Source organism: Callithrix jacchus, chromosome 1 (assembly GCF_049354715.1).
Source record: "Callithrix jacchus isolate 240 chromosome 1, calJac240_pri, whole genome shotgun sequence".
Classification (NCBI taxonomy): domain Eukaryota; kingdom Metazoa; phylum Chordata; class Mammalia; order Primates; family Cebidae; genus Callithrix; species Callithrix jacchus.
Window position 1 is genome coordinate 158,667,968 of NC_133502.1, and position 15,983 is coordinate 158,683,950.

Genomic DNA, 15,983 nt, shown 5'->3' on the forward strand with positions numbered 1-15,983 from the left:
TCAAAAGTTCTTCAGCCTTAAATGTGATTGTGAAAAAAAAGGAAACCTTAAGATCATTCATCTTCCCAACCTGCCCCACTTCCAAGAGGATGGAGAAGAAGCAAGAACCCGGCGAACAGCTTCAGACATAGGTGACAACTTTCTTTTTTTTTTTTTGAGACGGAGTTTCACTCGCTCTTGTTACCCAGGCTGGAGTGCAATGGCGCGATCTCGGCTCACTGCAACCTCCGCCTCCTGGGTTCAGGCAATTCTCTTGCCTCAGCCTCCTGAGTAGCTGGGACTACAGGCACGTGCCACCATGTCCAGCTAATTTTTTGTATTTTTAGTAGAGACAGGGTTTCACCATGTTGACCAGGATGGTCTCGATCTCTTGACTTCGTGATCCACCTGCCTAACCAGCAAGAACCTACAGGAAATATAGGAAACCTTGGAATGTAATTCTTTTAGGAAATATATCTCCCCATTGGCCACCAGCACCTTTTCATTTGTCTTCTTGAATAGTAAAAGCCAAGTTCCAGAGGCAACTAATCAGTTTCCCACCCCATTCCTTAAAAAGGGTCTTCTTAAGGTTGCCTGTGACCTCCATGTTGCTCAAGCTAATTAGGTCAATTCTTACTCTGCATTGTACTCGATCCATTGTTTGGTATAGTTACTCCCTCTTCCTCTATACCCTTTCTTCACTTGGCTTCTAGGACACTACACTCTGTTTTCTTCTTACCTCACTTGTCATGAATTCTCAGTCTTCTTTGTAGGTTATTCTCTTCTTCCCCCAACTCATAATGTGGAAGTGTCCTGGATCCTTGATCCTCATCTCAATCTATATGCACATCCATGAAGGTCATATTCAGTCTTGTGATTTTCACATTTATGTGCTGACTCCTTCTAAGTGTATATCCCCTGCTGGGCACGGTGGCTCACACCTGTAATCCTAGCACTTTGGGAGGCCGAGGCGGGTGGATCACTTGAGGTCAGGAGTTTCAACACCAGCCTGACCAACATGGTGAAACTCCATCTCTACTAAAAATATAAAAATTAGCCAACGATGGTGGCATGCACCTGGAATCCTACGTATTCGGGAAGCTGAGGCAGGAGAATTGCTAGAACCTGGGAAGCAGAGGTTGCAGTGAGCTGAAATTGTGCCATTGTACTCCAGCCTGGGTGACAGAGCGAGACTCCATCTCAAAGAAAAAAATTATATCCCCAACTCAGGCCTTTCTCCTACATGGCAGATGTACATTCTACAGCCTATTCACTGACAACACTTGGATGCCCAGCAGATGCCTCACACTTTACATGTCCAGACCTGGACCCTGATCTTCCCTTAGAAACCTGCTCCACCCTCAGCCATGTCTGTCAGAGTGGTTGGCAACTCCACCCTTCAAAGTGCTCAGGAAAATCTTAGGTATTATTTCTCTTCCTTTCTCTCAGGCCCCATATGCAAGCCTTCAGGAAATCTAATTCCAGTTTATTTACATGTATAAAAAATCCATTTCTCACCACTTCTGCTATTCCCTCTGCTATAAAATTTGTTTAAGTTCTCCGCAGCTAGTAAGTGGTGGAGTAGTCATTTGAGAGACTGCTCCAATAGCACCATAATGTTACTCCTATATGTAGCCACCTACACTGGGTGATTCAACAAGACTCAAAAATTTCTCCTTTCTCCAAAAGACCTCTTCAGTCTCTCCAGCCTCTTCTGATTCCTGTCTCCTATAGAAGAGGAATAAGTTTTAACAGTAGTTTTGCTTAAAGAATAGAGAACAAGTTTTTGAAGACACAGTAATATGTAACAGGTCAGTTTGATTAATTCATTTAGTCAATAAACATTTATTTAACATCTATTATGTACCAGGCATGGATCAAAGCTATTGGGATATAACAGTGAAAAAAAAAATAAACCAAGACCCTCTACCTTAAGAAGCTTACAGTCTAGTGAAAAAAGACAGAAAATAATAAATAAATTAAAAAAGAGTAGATTATAATAAAAGGTGTCAAGTCCTGCAAAACAAATGAAAACATAACATGGGATAATGAGGATCAGGAATAGTGGGGGTGAAAGGGGCAGGTAAATAAGATGTCAGTTGGCCTCAGTGTGAAACCACTGTTGCAAAATTATAACTGTGAAGATTATTACAGTGATACAGTGAAAGAGAACTGACCTAACTGACTCCATCTTGCTTCTAACCTCCAAGCTTTCCTTGTTCATTCCTAGGCATAGGCCAAACTAACTTTGGAAGCAACTTAGTGTATAGTTTAACTTTGAAACAAAGACATAATATCCCTTTCCCAAAATAAATACTTTTACAGCCTTTGGACTAGTCTGCCTTTGCAGGACTAACAAGTTAGCCACAAGATTAGAAATTATGGTTTAGGGCCGGGCGAGGTGGCTCACGCCTGTAATCACAGCACCTTGGGAGGCCAAGGCAGGAGGATCATGAGGTCAGGAGTTTGAGACCAACCTGGCCAACATGGCAAAACCCCGTCTCTACTAAAAATACAAAAATTAGCCAGGCATGGTGGCGGGTGCCTGAAATCCCAGCTACTTGGGAGGCTGAGGCAGGAGAATCACTTGTACCTGGGAGACAGAGGTTGCAGTGAGGTGAAATTGTGCCATAGCACTCCAGCCTGGTGACAAGAGCAAGACTCTGTCTCAAAAAAAAAAAAAAAAAGACAAGAAAAGAAATTACAGATTAGGAGTCATGCTACTAGAGGCTATAAGATTCTGATCCTCCCCAAATTGTTCCTGGGGATAACATCACTATTGTAAAGCCTACAGTCAGTGCTTGAGATGTTTTGCAAACCCTGCACTTGATGGATCAGCTAGCACCACCCAGATTGATAAACTGGCTCATCTAATCTTGTGGTCCCCACCCAGGAACTGACTCAGTGCAGGAATTCGATTCCCTAAGATTTCATTTCCAACCCAACCAATAAGCACTCTCAACTCACTGACTCCTACCCACCAAAATGTCCTTAAAAACTCCATCCCCCAATTGTTGGGGGGACCAATTTGAGGAATAATAAAACTCCAGTCCCCTGTACAGCTGGCTCTGTGTGAATTGCACTCTTTATTGCAATTGTCCTGTCTTGATAAATCAGTTCTGTCTAGGCAGCGGGCAAGGAGAACCTCTGGGGCTGTTACAAGTGGGAGGGTAAGACTTAAACAAAGGTTTTGAGGAGGTAAGAAAAATAGCCAAACTCTATAGAGAGAATAGGATTGAAGCAAAAGGAGCAGCTGGAACAAAGACCCCAAGACAGAGCGAGTAGCCTCCACTTCCTAGGTTCACGTGATCCTCCCACTTCAACCTCCAGAGTAGCTGGGATTACAGGTGTGTACCACCATACTTGGCTAAATTTTGTAATTTTAGTAGAGATGGGGTTTTGCCATGTTGACCAGACTGGTCTCAAACTCCTGACCTCAAGTGATCCACCAGCCTCATCTTCCCAAAGTGTTGGGATTACAGGCATGAGCCACCATGCCTGGCCTGTAAATATATTTGTGTGGGCCTTTTAGAGCCCTTATTCCAGCTTCTCTTAAGTGTTGAAAACTCAACCTTGGAGAGATTGACACACCTTAAACAACACAGCTACTGATAGACTATGATGAGAACTCAAGTCTTTTGATGCCCAATTACTCTTTCTAACACTGAATGCTCTGTGCTAAACTTTGCTCCTATGCAAACAAATACCTCTGAGAGGGAGGCACTTTAAGCCTTTTAGGGGGCCTAATGAAATTAGTTGCTTTTTTCCATTTTCCCCAAATTCCGGCTACTGCAGACTCTGTCATTGTCCCTCTGCCCTCCATTTTCTTTTTTTTTTTTTTAGACAGAGTCTCACTCTTGCCCAGGCTGGAGTGCAGTGGTGGAATCTCAGTTCACTGCAACCTCCACCTCCCAGGTTCAAGTGATTCTCCTGCCTCAGCCTCCCAAGTAGCTGGGACTATAGGCTCATGCCACCACACCCGGCTAATTTTTGTATTTTTAGTAGAGATGGGGTTTCACCGTGTTGGTCAGGCTGGTCTTGAACTCCTGATCTCAAATGATCCACCTGCCTTGGTCCCCCAAAGTGCTGGGATTATAGGTGTGAACTACCATGCCCAGTCCCACCCTCCATTTTTAAATCACTGTTTTGTCTGTGTTGTGTTATCAGCCTTTTCTTCCCTTGGGTATCTCACAGACTCCTCCTAGCCTTCAAGCCCAGCCTAACTGTCAGCTGTTCCCAGAAGCCACTGAAATTCAATCCCATTCCCTGACCAATCTCCAGGCAAATCAATCGTCTTACCTGTCTTTCTATATTACTTTGCCTTCGCATAAATATTGATCAGAGCAATTCTTACTGTAATTCCTTTATCTTTGTTTATGCATGCCTGTCTCTCTTGCTGAAGTGTGAGCATCTCAAGGAGAGTATTCATACTCTATGCATGGGCCTACTGCTAGCACCAAACCACCCCATTAATGACTGTTGGATGAATGAGTGAGTGAATGATGGGAGAATTGGATCTTGATAAGAGCAAGAAAGGCTTTGGGGAAATAAGACATAAAATGTGTGCTGGGTGGTGTTAGTAGATTAGGAGGAGGAAGAAAATCTGGGTGAAAAGGTACTGAAAGTGAAAATGAGAAAGGTCCCAACTTGGTTTTTGACCCACCTCACACTTTTCCAGGACTAGTGGTGAGTGTGCCCTATAGAAATGTTGGGGGAAGAAGATTTTAAATTTAGACTGAAATTTGTTAATTCTAGGTGAATAAAAGTTAACAACAAGTCAGAACTTTCTTAGCTTGTTAAAGCTCTGTTCATTGGAGATGCAAGAGCTAGGTAATTTTTTTTTTTTTTTTTTTTTTTGAGAGGAGGTTCTCACTCTGTTGCCCAGGCTGGAGTGCAGTGGCATGATCATGGCTCATTGCAGCCTCAAGCTGCTTGGTTCAAGCCATCCACCCAACTCAGCCTTCTGAGTTGCCGGGACTACAGGCGTGTGCTACCATGCCTGGCTAATTTTTAGGTTTTGTGGAGATGGGGTCTTGCTGCACTGCCCGGGCTGGTCTCAAACTCCTGGCCTCAAGTAGTCTTCCTGCCCCAGCCTCTCAAAGACCTGGGATTACAGGCATGAGCCCTGATCCCTGACTCTAGATAAAAGACTTTGCTGTGATCAAATAATGTTCTTAACTTCACTAGGAGGAAATGATGCAGTAAATCTGGATACATATTTTTCTTTGCATTTTGTCATTAATGCAGACTTTGAGAGGTGAGAGAACTGTGCTTGGGAGCCAGGAGGTTGAGGCAGATATTGCTGAGTTGTTCAGTGCACATGGAACAAATCAGGAGGCTGTCAGGAAAGGTGGTGGGCTTGCTTCAGTGAACACTGCAGGCTACCACACTGCAGTAAAGTAGACTGCTGGCTTAAAGGGCCCATGGGCTCTGATGGAAGAACTGCAGTATTCTTTGTACAGGTTAAAAAGAGGCCCCAGTCCAGGCATGGTAGCTCATGCCTGTAATCCCAGCACTTTGCGAGGCCAAGGAGGGCAGATCACTTGAGCCTAGGAGATCCAGACCAGCCTGGGCAACATGGTGAAACCCCCATGTCTACAAAAAATACAAAAAATTACCTGGGTGTGGTGGCACGTGCTCTGGTTTCAGGTACTTGGGAGGCTGAGGTGGGAGGATCACTTGAGCCTGGGATATTGAGACTACAGTGAGCTGTTATCACATCACTGTACTCCAGCCAGGGCAACAGAGTGAGGGGGGAGGAGAGAGAGAAAGAACGAGAGAGAGAGAGAGGATCTAGATACAGTATGGTGCAAATAATTGGGTAGATTTCAGTTATGGTTTAGAAACTTGGGCACTAGCTTTGAAAGTTCAAATTGACATATGTTACTCTAAACCTCTCTAAATGAGGTCTTATTAAAATGTGGTCACCAGACAGGATGATCTGAAGTTTTGTGACACTTAATTTTGTTAAGCAGTGAGTGTGACTGGTAGAATTTAAGATTAAGCATGGCACTATTATATGCCATGCTTATATTATAGGCTTGACTATACTACTTTTATTGAACTCTTAGTCTTAACTTTGGCATCACAGAGCTGGGGTCCAATGCAGATTTTTTTCTGGTAAAATTTGGGCAAGTCATTTAATTCTTTGTGTCTGTTTTCTTCTGTGTAAGAAAATAGGGATAAAAGTAGTACCTCCATTGTAGGTAGTGGTGTGCTACAGATAAATCTTACCAGCTCATGAAGGCCTATTGTGTATATCTCCCAGCTCCATGCTCAGTGATGCCATTGGGTAGCTTGAAATCTATGAAATATGAAGTATTTACACCACAGAAATTGGCAACCATGTCAGACCAGGCAGTTTTTCTCTCCCAGAGAACCAGTTGTTAAACATTTCTCAACATGATTCAACTTATGGGATTGCTGCAAAAATTAAATGAGGTAATGAATGCAGAGGGTTTAAGGTATTGTATAGCAAATGCACTAAACATATATGTGCATTTGCACAGATTTTTATCAGACAACTTTTGCTTTACATTGTTACTTTATTTTAAAAGTTTACTTTTTGCAGGGAACACAACATTTTAAGTCTTTTCAGCTTCTTGTTTTTCTGGGGTTTCCACCATCTCCACTCCCACCTTTGTAATAGGAGCAAAATTGCTTTTATTATTGTGATCCTGCCCCCTGACTAGAAGGAATAGTCTGGCTGGTTCCCTGAATGGAAGAGATAATATATGCTTGGGAGTGATTGGCAGGGACTACTTTCCAGCACGAAGACTGGAAAATAAAGGACATCTATCTGTAGCAACAGAAAGGATGATTCAGATGAAAAGCAGAGGACAGAAATACTTGGAAGTATCCTGAGTCCCCCATAGCTTTCCTCTCTCTGATTCTAATCTCATGTGAAGCCTGGTTGTATCTCTGCATTTCGATTCCATGAATCGAGTTTTATTTTCATATTTGTCAGAGTAAGCACTCAATACATATTTGTTCTCATTTTTGCTTAAACTAGTATGTGCTGATTTCCTCTATACCCCAAACAATTTTATTTTTGTTTTCATTTTTTTGAGACTGAGTCTCGCTCTATTATCCAGGCTGGAGTGCAGTGGGAGATCTCAGCCCACTGCAACCTCCACCTCCCAGGCAAAAGTGATCCTCCCGCCTTGGCCTCCTGAGCGGCTGGGACTACAGGCTCGAGCTACCATGCCTGGCTAATTTTTGTATTTCTTTTTCTTTTTTATAAAGACAGAATCTTGCTGTGTTGCCCAGGCTGGTCTCAAATTCCTGGTCTCAAGCAATCCTCCCACCTCAGCCTCCCAAGCAGTTGGGACTGCAGGTGCAAACCACCATGTCTGGCTAATTTTTCTATTTTTTTGTAGAGGCAGCGTTTCACCATATTGCCCAGGCTGGTCTCAAACTCCTAGGCTCAAGCAATCCAGCTGCCTCAGCCTCCCAAAGTGCTGAGATTACAGGCATGAAACATTGTGCTCTGCCTACCCTAAAGACTTCTGCAAAAGCATGTGGAGCCTATACTTTGTCAAAATCTCAGTTATTAATGCCTAGGAAAGCCAGCTCCACTGTCTATCACTTAAGACTCCAGTCTTCATCTGCCTCAGTATAGGTACAATTAGTATAGTATAGAAAAAGCCATCTCCTGTGTGCTCTAAATGTCTCAGTTATCTGTTTTTTTTAAATAGGCAGTAAAAGGACTTTCTGGTTTATGTGTGTGTGTGTGTGTGTGTGTGTGTGTGTATGTGTGCTTACAGGAGAATTTTAGAAAGGGAGTGAGAGAGAGAGAGAAAAGTGACACAGTTCAAATATAAAATGATGGCCTGGCATGGTGGCTCACACCTATAATCCCAGCACTTTGGGAGGCTGAGGTGAGAGGATCACTTGAGGTCAGGAGTTCGAGACCAGCCTGGCCAACACGGTGAAACTCTGTTTCTACTAAAAATAGAAAAATTAACCAGGTGTGGTGGTGTGCACCTGTGATCCTAGCTATGCCAGAGGCTGAGGCAGGAGAATCCTTGAACCTGGTAGGTGGAGGTTGCTGAGCTGAGATCATGCCACTGTACTCCAGGCTGGGCAACAGAGCAAGACTCTATCTCAAAAAAAAAAAAAAAAAAGATGAATTGGTGAAGAACTTTGAACCATAAAAAATGGCTGAATGGATGGAGGCTTTCGTGTATTCAAAGTATACAAGGGCATTATGACATTTATTTGTTCCTTGATCACTGGGAAGAATTTCATCTTTGCTAATCTCTGGAAAATCTTAACAAGCTAGTATTACTTAGCTGTGCAGGACCTCTCTTGTGAAGGTCATAAAAACACTGCCCAAGGAATGTGGTCAGAGAAAGTGGGAATGCCAAGTTGGAGAATGGAAATGACACAATCTTTGATATTGCAACAATTTTTAGCAATTGTGCAGTGAGATTGCATTTGGATATTCAATCAGTAAAGCATTAGGAAAGAGACCAGTAGAACACTACAGTATTTACTGGAAATAAAAACACAAACATATTTTCTCTTTCCTTTTAAAATGTCACACGTATATTTTGTCTTGGAGATCAGCTTACATTAATTCTTGAATCTTGGCTTCCAATATTTTAGCATCAGCTCCACAAAATTCAAAAATCTGTTGAAAAAATGCACAAAGGTGAAACATTTATTGATTTGAGGTACTGCAAAAATGTTGAGGCTCTAAGGAATTTTATTCCTGATTGAAAAGTTAATCCTACCTATTTCCATCATCTGCAAGACACTTGAAATATAAATACACATTAAACACATTAAATTCATAATATTTTAATATTTGGCATCCTTTCAAAATTACTTATGCTAAAAAAACTTTGCCAGATCTCTGTAATTCTCCATATTATTTCTTTAATCTAAGATCTAAAACATAGAATGATGCTGGAAATAAACTCCATCATTGCAACTTCTCAGAGCTCTTATACATTGGTATTAAGGATTTGTTAATTCATATACACAATCTCCTGAAATCAAACAGCTTGGGATTTCTCATTCCCTGGACTTCTCCCTAGTTAAGAGTATTATAATTACTTGATTCTAAGAAGCACATGTTCTTTTCTTCTTCTTTTTTTCTTTTGAGACAGAGTTTTGTTCTCGTTGCCCAGGCTGGAGTGCAATGGTGTGATCTTGGCTCACTGCAGCCTCTGCCTGCCAGGTTCAAGTGATTCTCCTGCCTCAGCCTCTCAAGTAGCCAGGATTACAGGCACCTGCCACCACACATGGCTAATTTTTTGTATTTTTAGTAGAGACGGGGTTTCTCCATGTTGGTCAGGCTGGTCTTGAACTCCCGACCTCAGGTGATCGGCCCACCTTGGCCTCCCAAAGTGCTGGGATTATAGGTGTGAGCCACCGGGCCCTGCCCCACACATGTTCTTTTCAAATGTTCACATCTCTGAATGTGAATGCATTTCACAGTGGACGGCATGTTGTATTTCACTTGAAAACTTTTTAGTGGTATATAAATAATAATGCATCTTTCATGAGTGTGTTATGTTTGATGAAATATGGAAGTCAAAGACTTTAATGCTAAATACATTATGTGATTGAAGACAAGGAAGAGTATGAGGTTGGGACTGGGTGAAAACTTGAGTTTCCAGTAAGGAGGCGGCAACAGGAATGGCATTAGGACTTTGGGGCAGGGTCTGTAAAAGTCTAGAATTAACTTCAGTGCCCAGTGTGCTTCAGGGAGAAACCGTCCCTACATCTAAGGCTTCCACTTCTCCAGGCAGCAGCATTCTGTTTGAGTGTTTCATTATATTTATTGCTTCAAAGTAAACCCCAGATTTGCAGCTCTACCTTGATCCCATTTCACTTACCGGGTTGCTCATGACTCCACTTCTGTAACAGCAAATTATTCTTCTGATTCTTGAGAATAGGGTTACCTAAGTGTGGGTACAGAATTTCATGATTTAGCTGAGCTGCCTGGTTTGTAACCATCTCCCTTATAACTAGTTCTTTTGGCCTTGGCCAGGGGAGGAAGGTGTGAGAAAGGATCTGCGAAAGTTTCTGTTTGCTAAGACTTAGGTGGCAGCTGGATGGTGGTTCTGGAGCATGAAGGGAGTTTCATAATCCTCTGAGAAATCTGAGGTCAGAGCTGGTGTAGAAATAAGAATTCCTGGTGGGAACATAGGCAGGGCTTGGCTACCTGAATGACCAGACTTGGCAGGAAGCATGATACATTCATTTTCCCTGGTTTTGGACTTTTAAAGATGGAAGGCCGGGTGCAGTGGCTCATGCTTGTAATCTGAGCACCTTGGAAGGCTGAGGCGGGTGGATCACTTGAGGTCAGGAGTTTGAAACCAGCCTGGTTAACATGGCAAAACCCCTAAAAATCTCTACTAAAAATACAAAAATTAGCCAGGTTGTGCACACCTGTAATCACAGCTACTCGGGAGGCTGAGGTATGAGAATTGTTTGGACCCAGGAGGTGGAGGGTGAAGTGAGCCATGATCACACCACTGCATTCTAGCCTGGGTGACAGAGTGAGATTCTGTCTCAAAAAAAGTTGGGGGGGTGTGGAATATGGTGCACTGATTTACATGTAGTTTTCTGTGTCTGGCATCTATCACTCAATATGATGTTTATAAGACTTATCTGGATAGTGGAACTACAGTTACTTTTCAGTGTTTCTTGGTATTCCATTGCATGAATATAACACAGTTTATCCATTTTAGCTATGAAAAGTCGTTCTACTGTGGATGTTCTTGTCCATATCTTTGTAGGAACATCTTTGGGGATACATAAGCACTAATTTCTGTTGTATATCCAAAAGTGGAATTGTGGGTTCTGCTTCAGTAGAAGGTATCCAACAGTTTCTGAAATTATACTGCATATGTTTTTCTTTCCTTCTTTCTTTTTCTCTTTTTTCTTTCCCCTTCCTCCCTCCCTTTTTCCCTCTTTCTTTTCTTTCTTTCTTTTTTTCATAGTCTCTCTCTGTCGCCCAGTCTGGAGTGCCAAGGTCTCAGCTCACTGCAACCTCCACCTCCTGGATTCAAGTGATTCTCCCACCTCAGCCTCCTGCCATCACTCCTGGTTAATTTTTATATTTTAGTAGAGATGGGGTTTCACCATTTGGCCAGACTGGTCTCAAACTCCTGGCCTCAAGTGATCTGCTCACCTCAGGCTCCCAAAGTGCTGGGATTATAGGCATGAACCACCATGCCCGGCCTGCATATATTTTCAATTTATACTCTACCAGCAGAGGATGAGTGTTCTAGTTCCAGCTCTGCAGCCTTGACAACACTTGATGTTGCCAGTCTTTTTCATGTTAACAATTCTGATGGCTTTACGTGAAAAGTTCACTACTAAATTCCACGTTTTACCTTGGTCAGTTTTCACCTGACTTTAGAAATGGCTGCATAACTTGTCTCTCTCAGTCTCCAGCCTTGTGCCACTTAGGTCCTTTCTCACTCCTGAAGCTCTTAACCACAAATCCAGGCATGCCATCCTTCTTTTTAAACATCTTCGGTTTTCCCCCACACAAAACAAGCTTCTTCCAAGGTCTCCCTAGTTTTGTCCTGTCTCCCTCCCTGTTGCTTCTTGCCATAAACCCTGAACTTGGATCATTTTGTTCATTTAACAAATACTCTTTAAGTGCCTACTATAAGCCACACTTACTGTGAACAAAACTGACAAAATCCTCTCATGAGCTCATCTACTAGTGTGGGTAATCCCCTTTCTGGGTACCAAGGAAGGAGAGCTAAGCAGACCCCTGGCACAGTCTGAAGAATAACTTACTGTGCATTTATTTCCTTTTATATAATCCTTTTATATAATCATATCTTAGTCTGTAGTCAGAGGAGTGTCAAGAGCAGACACAGTATGGAGCATGTACTAGGGAAAAAAACAGCCATACCAGGACAGAAGTCAAGGGCCCAGGCGGTAGTACCCCTCCCTGAAAGGGCATGTGCTATGTGGCAGGCTGGCCCAAGTGGCAGTGTTTAGTATTGTAAAGATACCCACTGTATGGCAGGCTTGGAGCAAGAGTCACTCCTCCTGTAAGGGAGTTGTAGTATCTTGGGTCCAGTTCTTGTGGAAAGCTGGCCTCTGGTTGGCAATCCAGCAAACATCCAAGGGCTTAAAACCCCTCCGGTGTAATCACGCATAGGTGGCTGTATACCCCATTGGCTCTCTTGCTACTGTGCTGATGACTCAAAGACTACTCCCATAGAAATCCTTAGAAGTTGCCTGCCCCTAGATAAGAGATGGTGCACACTGCACCCTCTTCACTGTGCACTGCCCACCTCCTTGCCTCAGTGACCTAATGGGAGGGGACTCTTGCTTATCATTCATGTGGTTGTCTTGACCCTATCACTATCCTTAAGATGACCTCACTCGTGACCCTTCCCCCTAACCTATACCTAATAAATACAGATGTGCCTGGACGCTTGGGGCCTCTCCTGTCTCTGCTTGTGAGTGGCGTTGGTCTCCTAGCCCAGCTGCTTTTATCCAGTCCTTTGATGTCTTGTCTCCTTATTTCTCAGATCCAAGACCTCAGTACAGCGATAGGGGACATTCACCACCCTAGTAGGGCTGGACTCTACATGCTAGGGATAACTTTTTACTATTATTATTCAAATACTTTCTGACATATACCCATGTTATTTTATAACTCTACTTCCTGTCATCTTTTTTCACTTGGTAATCTTAACCATCCTTCAAGATGGTTTAAGTAACTCATGAAGACTTCCTTGAACCTTTTCCCTGTGATCTCATAGTACTCTGGGCATCCCAGTGTTAACTAATTTTTGTCGTCGATCTTTCCCACTACACCAAGGATGAAGACTGTACCTGAAATTTTTCTCCATTTATTTATTTATTTATTTTACAGATGGGGTCTCACTCTGCCACCCAGGCTAGAGTGCAGTGATAGAATCATAGATCATTGCAGCCTTGAAACCCAGGGCTGAAGTGATCCTCCCACCTCAGCCTCCTGAATAACTAGGACTACAAGCATACACCAATACACTGGCCGTTTTTTTAAAATTTTTTGTAAAGACCTCTTACCCAGGCTGGTCTCAAACTTCTGGCCCCAAACAATCCTCCAGCCTTGCCTCGCAAAATGCTAGGATTACAGGCATAAATTACAGTGCCTGGCCTTATAGTTTTAGTATCTAATCTGGTACCTTACACAGAGTAGGTGTACCGTTGATGACTGTAGGTCTGTACTGAGCTAAGTTTCAGCGACTAGGTATTACCTTTCTTATACTTTGTCTTGTTTGCCAAAGGGAAATGTTACATTCAAGTCTCCCTATCCAGCATTGGGCTTTGCATATAGGAACTTAATAGATGAAGTTAATGGATAAGGAGCAACTTACTGATAAGAGATTATTTCACAGGTAGCTTTCTTTTGAAGAAAGATGTATGTAATTTCTGCCCAAAAGTGTTGTGAGAGGAAAACAAATCTTGAGGCCCCCAAATCACTAAGCTAAAGGGAAAAGGCAAGCTGGGAACTGCTTAGGGCAAACCTGCCTCCTATTCTTTTCAAAGTCACCTCTCTGCTCCCTGACATAAATGCATATCTGATTGTCTCCTTTGGAAAGGATAATCAGAAGCTCAAAAGAATGCAACCATTTATCTTTTATCTACCTATGACCTGGAAGACCCCTCCCAGCTTCAAGTTGTCCCACCTTTCTGGACTGAACCCATGTTCATGTTATATATGTTGATTGATGTCTCCTATCTCCCTAAAATACATAAAACCAAGCTATGTTCTAACTACCTCGGGTACATGTCATTGGAACCTCCCATGGTTGTGTCACAGGCACACATTCTCAACCTTGACAAAATAAACTTTCTAAATTAACTGAGACCTGTGTCAGATGTTTGGGGTTCACATTTGGCAACCACAAAGGGATTCTGGGTGGAGGTACCCCTGACCTTTGGCAAATCTCCTATTGGTGCTTGGTACCATCATGAGCTAACTTTATGGCTCAAACCAATAGGACAATTTGCTGAGGTCTGGGCTCACCCTACTCCAGAGAATCCCTGATCTCCCCACATTTGGTCAAGATCTATTTGGCTGCACAATTCCCTTTTTTGGAGTTTTACTTGCTTCCAACAAGGCAGGCAGCATTTCCTGCTTTCATGATGATGGAAGGCAGGTAACTCCTCTATAGAGTCTAAGGTTGCTCCCAACAGGGAAATCCGTTTGATTTTTTTCCTGCTTCTTCAGCCCAAAACTCATCCCTAGGTAAGTAGCTGAACTGGCATTTTGTCTTGGCTGCAGTTAACAACCAGCTGGTTTTAATTTCTCCTTACCATTAGAGTGCTCAGAGATCACATTGTTGGGTTTTTTTATTGTTGTTGTTTTTTCTTTTCTTTCTCCCGTGAGATTTGACCAACTCTACCCGACTTGGTCAAATCTGAGTGAGAATTCCAAATTATGGGTAACAAGGCCTCTCTAATTGGGCTAAAATTCCTTGCAGCTGCAAAAGAGGAAAAATAAAACAGAAAACCATGTGCTTGGTTTCTGTGTTTGTGTCCTGTCTTTTAAAAAAAAGTTCTTCTGTGTACTTTTCTTTTACCATATAACTCCTTCTCCTTTGCCACATACAGTACCAAAAAAATCTAGAGAAGGCTTCTAATGACTTGAACCCCTTTAAAGAATTCAGAACAAAGGTGCCATTCACCCCTTTTGGGGTGTTCTGTTTTCTTTGTAAAGTTTCAAGAGTCATGGGAAGATTCTTCTTAGGTCTAAAGCTCTGTTTTCCTGTATTGCATGACCTGACCTCCTTGGCTTTGGGGTAAGAAATGATCTTGTACTGTGAGAGGTTTTGACCATAGTGTGTGTAATGGCAAATGAGAACTACAGAGTTAGGGAAAGCACAGTTTACAGGAAGTGGCCTTGACTGTTATTTAATTTTTTTCTCCTATGAAGTTGTTGTTTAAGGATCCTAATTCTAGTTCAGATAGGCATTCTAAAGGGTCTTCTCCATTGCTTTTTCTCCCAAAATTAATCTTGATTTGGCTTGTCTGTGTGCATTTGCTGTTACCTATGAAAACTCGTTATAAGAGACTGAATTTTCTTAGCTCTGAAGAGAAACCTTTGCTCTTCCTAGCTGAAATGTGCCCCTAGGGGGACCAGAGGCCTTGTGGGAGTGTCTGGGGGGTTGATCCCCCATGACATGCAGCAGCCCTACAGAGAAATTCTTAACAAAAATTAAATTAATTAATTAATTTATTTTCATGGAGATGGAGTCTTCCTCTGTCATCCAGGCTGGAGTGCAGTGGCACAATCTCAACTCACTGCAACCTGTTCCTCCCATGTTCAAGCAATTCTCCTGCCTCAGCCTCCCTAGTAGCTGGAATTATAGGCATGCACCACCATGCCTGGCTAATTGTTTTTGTATTTTTAGTAGAGACGGAATTTCATCATTTTGGCCAGGCTCGTCTTGAACTCCTGACCTCAGCTGATCCCAAATTGGCCTCCCAAGGTGCTGGGATTACAGCGTGAGATACAGTTCCTGGACTAAAAATTAATTTTTAAAAAGGCTCATCCAGGAAATGCATATAAGGGCTGATTACTGAGTGTTTTGAGCCCTTTCAGAGATAATAGAACTCTGGAGAAACTGAGGCATGTAAGAGGGTAGAAACAACTCAGTGGTGACACACTGTGGAGTCCTGCTTACAAGCAGCACACATCAATTTGTCACCCAAAACCCTAGGCCACAGCTCAGTTTCTTTTATTAAGAAAAAAAAGTGGGAAGCCAATAATCTAAGAATGAGGAGAAAATAAGGAGAATGACTCCCCTTTCAAGCACTCCATAGATTTTATGGCACCTCTACTTGCCAGAGTTTATGTAAAATAAAATATGGTCTTTGTGCACATTTACATTAAGGAAAAAAGAACCCTGGGGTCCATCTGCAAACTACAGAGTTCCTAACTCATAGGATCTTTGTGCGTGCGTGTGTGTGTGTGTGTGTGTGTGTGTGTGTCTGTGTGTGTGTGTGCCTGTGTATATCTGAAAGGC

The 15,983-nt window shown here is 42.6% G+C and overlaps 1 protein-coding gene across 7 annotated transcripts in view; it reads right to left on the bottom strand.

Annotated features, from left to right (window-relative positions):
• Nucleotides 1-447: 447 nt before the first annotated feature.
• TXNDC8 (thioredoxin domain containing 8) overlaps nucleotides 448-15,983 on the bottom strand; it is a 41,570-nt gene continuing 26,034 nt past the window's right edge. For 2 of the 7 annotated variants that reach the window (XM_017975446.4, XM_017975444.4), the window contains 2 exons: nucleotides 9,828-9,893; nucleotides 8,512-8,614 (listed from right to left, as the gene is read on the bottom strand). In XM_017975446.4, the coding sequence (XP_017830935.2) occupies nucleotides 8,552-8,614; nucleotides 9,828-9,893 (129 nt within the window). In that variant the 3' untranslated portion in view covers nucleotides 8,512-8,551. Of the gene's footprint in view, nucleotides 1,708-8,511; nucleotides 8,615-9,827; nucleotides 9,894-15,983 lie in introns of those variants that run through there. The other 5 variants (XM_035254363.3, XM_035254351.3, XM_035254383.3 and 2 more) reach the window with 5 other exon arrangements.